Raw genomic sequence first — 6098 nt, 5'->3', positions numbered from 1 at the left:
GGAAGCAGGGGAATGTGTTAGCCTAGCTTAGCACAAAGACTGGAAGCAGGGGGAATGTGTTAGCCTAGCTCTGCCTGTAGAGAGCAGTGTGATGATTTATCAGTTTAAGTGAACCCCTCAGTCTCAGTGTCTCTGTCTCATTGTCTCAGTGTCTCATTGTCTCAGTGTATCTGTGTCTCATTGTCTCAGTGTCTCAGTGTATCTGTGTCTCATTGTCTCTGTGTCTCATTGTCTGTGTCTCAGTGTATCTGTGTCTCATTGTCTCTGTCTCATTGTCTCATTGTCTCAGTGTATCTGTGTCTCATTGTCTCAGTGTCTCAGTGTATCTGTGTCTCATTGTCTCAGTGTCTCAGTGTCTCTGTGTCTCAGTGTCTCTGTTTCTGTGTCTCTGTCTCATTGTCTCTGTGTCTCAGTGTCTCTGTCTCATTGTCTCCGTGTCTCTGTGTCTCTGTCTCATTGTCTCTGTGTCTCTGTGTCTCAGTGTCTCAGTGTCTCTGTCTCATTGTCTCCGTGTCTCTGTGTCTCTGTGTCTCCGTGTCTCCGTGTCTCTGTGTCTCAGTGTCTCAGTGTCTCTGTGTCTCAGTGTCTCTGTTTCTGTGTCTCTGTCTCATTGTCTCAGTGTCTGTGTCTCTGTGTCTGTCTCATTGTCTCAGTGTCTCAGTCTCATTGTCTCTGTGTCTCTGTCTCATTGTCTCTGTGTCTGTGTCTCAGTGTCTCTGTCTCATTGTCTCTGTGTCTCTGTGTCTCTGTCTCATTGTCTCTGTGTCTCAGTGTCTCTGTCTCATTGTCTCCGTGTCTCTGTGTCTCCGTGTCTCTGTGTCTCAGTGTCTCTGTGTGTTGAGGCATCGTCACCTCTCAGTTTGAGCTGCAGCTCCTGGATGAGCTCCTGTTGTTGAGGCAGGAGGGGGGCAGGGGGGCCCGGGGGCCCCTGAGGTCCTGGAGGTCCTGGAGGTCCTGGAAGACCATGCTGCAAACACACAGAGACACGTAGAGGGGTTCTTTAAATGATCCGGTTCTGTTTGGGATCAGAGTGGTTCTGATATGTATGTATATATAACTAATATATAATATAATATAATATAATATATAACTTATAATAAGTTCACCTGAACTTTATATTTATAAACTTTATATTTGACGATTGATACTGTGATGAAATCTGATCATCAGTAATGATCCGACAGCTCTGGTGAAGTGAAGTGAAGTGAAGTGAAGTGAAGTGAAGTGAAGGTGTAGTGAAGTGAAGTGAAGTGAAGTGAAGTGAGGGTGAAGTGAGGGTGAAGTGAGGGTGAAGTGAAGGTGAAGTGAAGTGAAGTGAAGTGAGGGTGAAGTGAAGTGAAGTGAAGGTGAAGTGAAGTGAAGTGAAGTGAGGTGAAGTGAAGTGAAGTGAAGTGAAGTGAAGTGAAGTGAAGTGAAGGTGAAGTGAAGGTGAAGTGAAGTGAGGGTGAAGTGAAGTGAAGGTGAAGTGAAGGTGAAGGTGAAGTGAAGGTGAAGTGAGGGTGAAGTGAAGGTGAAGTGAAGTGAAGGTGAAGGTGAAGTGAGAGTGAAGTGAAGGTGAAGTGAAGGTGAAGCGAAGTGAAGGTGAAGTGAAGTGAAGTGAAGTGAAGGTGAAGTGAAGTGAAGTGAAGTGAGGGTGAAGTGAAGTGAAGTGAAGGTGAAGTGAAGTGAAGTGAAGTGAAGTGAAGTGAGGGTGAAGTGAAGTGAAGTGAAGTGAGGGTGAAGTGAAGGTGAAGTGAAGTGAGGGTGAAGTGAAGTGAAGGTGAAGTGAAGGTGAAGGTGAAGTGAAGGTGAAGTGAGGGTGAAGTGAAGGTGAAGTGAAGTGAAGGTGAAGTGAAGGTGAAGTGAAGGTGAAGTGAAGTGAAGTGAAGTGAAGTGAAGGTGAAGTGAAGTGAAGTGAAGTGAAGTGAGGGTGAAGTGAAGTGAAGTGAGGGTGAAGTGAAGTGAAGTGAAGTGAAGTGAAGTGAAGTGAGGGTGAAGTGAAGTGAAGGTGAAGTGAAGGTGAAGTGAAGTGAAGGTGAAGTGAAGGTGAAGGTGAAGTGAAGGTGAAGTGAGGGTGAAGTGAAGGTGAAGTGAAGTGAAGGTGAAGGTGAAGGTGAAGTGAGAGTGAAGTGAAGGTGAAGTGAAGGTGAAGCGAAGTGAAGGTGAAGTGAGGGTGAAGTGAGGGTGAAGTGAAGTGAAGGTGAAGTGAGGGTGAAGTGAAGGTGAAGTGAAGTGAAGTGAAGGTGAAGTGAGGGTGAAGTGAAGTGAAGTGAAGGTGAAGTGAAGTGAAGTGAAGTGAAGGTGAAGTGAGGGTGAAGTGAAGGTGAAGGTGAAGTGAAGGTGAAGTGAGGGTGAAGTGAAGGTGAAGTGAGGGTGTGATCACACTGTCTGTGATTTGCATCACAAACATTTACAGGTGACTTATCTACCTGTATGTGTTTACCTGGCTGTGATTGGCCAGACACGTTCTCTAATAGTACAGAATATTGTTGTTCTGGTTGTTCAGACCAACAACACGTTTGTCCGTCTCACTTCCTGTCTGCTGCTCTCAGCTCATTGGTTCCTCCTGAACATCTAATCTACATAATCTTTATCTGAACATGAGATTTTACTGACAAGAAGAAAAACAAAGCTTCTCATCAGATTTGTTCTTTGAGCAGGATGTCAGGATGTTGTTCTGGGGTTATTATTATCATTATTATTGTTTATGAATGCGTCCTCTCTTTGTGTTGGTGTTGTATATTTGCATTATGTTGTTTAAACTGTATTTAATGCTACATATTAATAATCTATAAGTAAAGATGATCAATATGAAAGTATTATTATTAAATATTCTCTGTATTTGTATATTGGTGACCTGCAGGATGGAGGTTCTTGTCAGTCTGACCTTGGAGGTTCTTCGGGACCCTTTGGTTTTGCGGTTGTCCCCCTTGTTGGAGTTTCTTCTGAAGATCAGCCAGGAGCTGAGAGGAGTCACTCTGGACAGGTCGGAGGACAGCGGCTCCTGGACGACACAAACCAACACACAGCAGGTTCATATGTTTTAATGTTCAACATCTTCTTAAACAACTCGTGTTCAGCTCAGACGAAGCTGCAGGAAGTTCAACTGACTCGATGTAAACAGCGATGTGTCATCTGGGTATTTATTGTTCTCATATAAGTGTCTTATTTAAAAATAATCCATGTTGATTCTGTTTCAGATTTATAGATAGAAACATGATCCACGTTGATAAAATATCGCAGGCGACAGGTTTGATCAAATTAAAAGGATTAAAGCGACAGATGACTTTCGGCAGCTTCTCAAAAAATATGTCCAGTGGTTCTTTAAACATGTTGGGCTTCAAGCTACGATTACCTCCGTGATTAATCAATAAACAGTTTGATTTATGAAATACACAGTGACGTCTTCTAATCTCATTTTGTTTGAGGCCAAAGAGGGTCAAACATGAAGTCCAAACATTAAACAGGTTGATTTATTGATCTTGACACTGACTTCAATACTGACTTCAATTAACGATAAGCTGATCAACAGAAAATTAATAGACAACTATTTTGGTCATGATGAATCTTTAGTTTGGAACAAAGACAACAACATTCAGTGACGTGTGAGGACCTGTTGCTCTTCTTCTTCTGACAGGAACAAAACATCTGATCATGTAGAATAATTGTTAATGACAACGAAAGTGAGACTTTAGATTCATCTGTTTAAGAACTTTTTGGTTTTTGACGTTCATCATTTCATGAACACATTCAGCAGCTAAACTCTTGTTTTTCATCTCACTCTGTCTGCAGCAGCGAGTCACAGAGGAGCTGAAGTCCACAGTAATGATCTGTAGTTCTTTATGCCACTGCTGATTGGAGGGAAATGTAGTTTACTCATGAGTGTACAGAGAAGCGAGGGGACAAGAAGAGACACTGAGGGATAACAGAAAGAAGCTGAGTCTCTGGTGATTGCTGAGTTCAGTCAGACGGTAACATTAAACTGAACTATATTTCTTTTCTCGAAACATCTGGAGGTCAAATCAAACCTCATGGCGGCCCAACTTTGGCCCTCAGGCCACACATTGGGCCGCGCTGAACTAACATGTTTCTGGTGTTGTTCCCAAACAGGAAGTGGAGTTAGTAGAGACAGATGGTGCGTGACAGCTTTGTCTTCAGAGCAGTCAGAAATAATAATTATTTATTATTTAGATTATTTCCCTTATTAATCGGTCAGTCTATGAAAATAGTAACAGATGCTCATCAGGACAGGTTCTGTGTTGATCTGATCTCACCAGAATCTCAGTGCTGACAGCCTCGTCCTCCTCCAGGATCTCCTGACTCTCCTCGCTGTCCACCTCTTCAACGCTCGCTGCCTCCACCACCATCATCATCATCATCATCATCATCATCATCAGTCCCAGGAGCAGAGGGAGCAGCAGGAGCCCTCCTGCCCCACCCGGAGAGCTCCTTCCCTGGGGTAACCTGTGCAGCATGCTGGGTGGGTGTGGAGGAGGAACCAGAGGACGAAGGTGTTCAGGTCTGTGTCAGCATGGACTTAAGATGTTCCCATGATGCACCTCTGTGAGGCTGCTCCTCTTAGATCAGCTGAACTTGAGTTATATTCAGTGTTTTCAGTCTCTTCTTGGTGTCTGAAGGTCATGTGATCAGACTCAGCGGTTTTTCCTTCTCCTCTCTGACTTTCCGTTGTCAGCTGCTGTCAGACATAAATACAGTGTGTGAGCTTTCAAACAGTGAGTCTGTGTGAGGAAACTTTCTCTCTGTGGGTGGTTCGGTGCCTCCTCCTCTCCTCCTCTCCTCCTCCTCCTCAGCTCCTCCTCCTCCTCTTTTTCCACCTCTTCCTCTGTCGTCTCTCAGCACACAGTCCTTCCTCCCGACGCCGTGTTTCTTCTCTGATCCTCTTCAGCTTGGTTTGGTTCTCTGCTCTGCTCTGTCTGTTTTTTATCTCCCTCCTTCCTCCCTGACTCCTCCTCCTCCTCAGCTCCTCCTCCTCCTTCTCCTCTTCCTCTCTATCTGTCTGTGGATCTGAAGCTGTCACTTCGTCTGTCTGCAGTCTTTTTCTTAATGTCTCCTCAGCGTCCAAATGTCACTGTGTTTTATCTCTTCAGCCATCATTTGTCTTTCTCCGCCTCATCATCCTCGTCCTCCTCCTCGTCCTTAGTTTGTATCTTTTTGTTTTTGTTGTTGTTGACAGAAATGTTCTTCTACAACGTGCTTTACCTCGTCAGAGTAAAGAGAGTTCACACAATGTGACTGCAGAGACACACACACACACACACACACACCCTCAGATAAGGTGGGTGTGGTCTTCAGTCTGACAGGATGATGAAAGTTAGCTGGGATGTTGGCGTCTGTGAGATCAAACCGTTTCCTCTGAACCTGACTGAAGCTGATAGACACACACACACACACACACACACACACACACACACACACACACAGTGGCAGTATTATTACATCAGTCATCATGGCAGCAGTGACCTGCAGCTCTGAAGTCTTTTACATCTTTAATCTTCATTAAACTTAAATCTGATGGATCAACATGTGGAAACTTCATCATCAGGTTGTTTCACTGAAGAAATTCAACAGATTTTGACTTTTAATATAAAGTTGATGTGTTTGTTTTCTGCTGGTTTACAGACGGCTGAATGAAGACATACATTCATCTTTGTGGAGAGTAACAGTTGAACGTGTGAGTCCATCATCAGTGCCTCCTGCTGGACAGAAGAACAAACTGCAGCTCCACAGTTTGGACTCATGTTTACACTTTCTATAGATACTGTTTATTTCTGCACCAACACACTGATCACAAACAGACTGGGACGGACTCGTCAAGGTGTCCACTTGTTTAATCAAAGGATATTAAGCATTTAATCAACAGTAAATAAATTTTAAAAAGTATTTAATAACGATGTGAACGTGTTAACGCTGGCTGCACACATTTCATTCATGTAGAAAATGACATGTTAAAGCAGATTTGACAACGTTTAAATGTTTATGTCTATCAGTAAACAGAATCAATACGTTTGTTTTTTCCCTCCCTGAACAGCAATTCTTATTATTTTATGTTATTTGATTTTAATGTATCAAATAAATGATGAAGTCTTTAAAAGTCTGAG

The 6098-nt window shown here is 43.4% G+C and overlaps 1 protein-coding gene across 2 annotated transcripts; it reads right to left on the bottom strand.

Annotated features, from left to right (window-relative positions):
* Positions 1–103: 103 nt before the first annotated feature.
* LOC311266000 (uncharacterized protein) lies at positions 104–4863 on the bottom strand. 2 transcript variants are annotated; one of them, XM_084368190.1, is made up of 3 exons: positions 4254–4863; positions 2837–2983; positions 104–967 (listed from the first exon to the last, which is right to left on the bottom strand). In XM_084368190.1, the coding sequence occupies exons 1-3, from the start codon at positions 4452–4454 to the stop codon at positions 782–784; spliced, it is 534 nt and encodes a 177-aa protein (XP_084224316.1). In that variant the 5' UTR covers positions 4455–4863; the 3' UTR covers positions 104–781. The 2 variants fall into 2 exon arrangements, with proteins under 2 accessions (XP_084224316.1, XP_084224317.1); XM_084368191.1 differs by having other exon boundaries at positions 2867–2983.
* Positions 4864–6098: the final 1235 nt, after the last annotated feature.

Source organism: Pagrus pagrus (genome assembly GCF_965226575.1).
Source record: "Pagrus pagrus genome assembly, chromosome: 12".
Lineage (NCBI taxonomy): Eukaryota > Metazoa > Chordata > Actinopteri > Spariformes > Sparidae > Pagrus > Pagrus pagrus.
The sequence above is the reverse complement of the archived record's forward strand: the minus strand, read 5'-3'. Positions and strand labels throughout refer to the sequence as shown.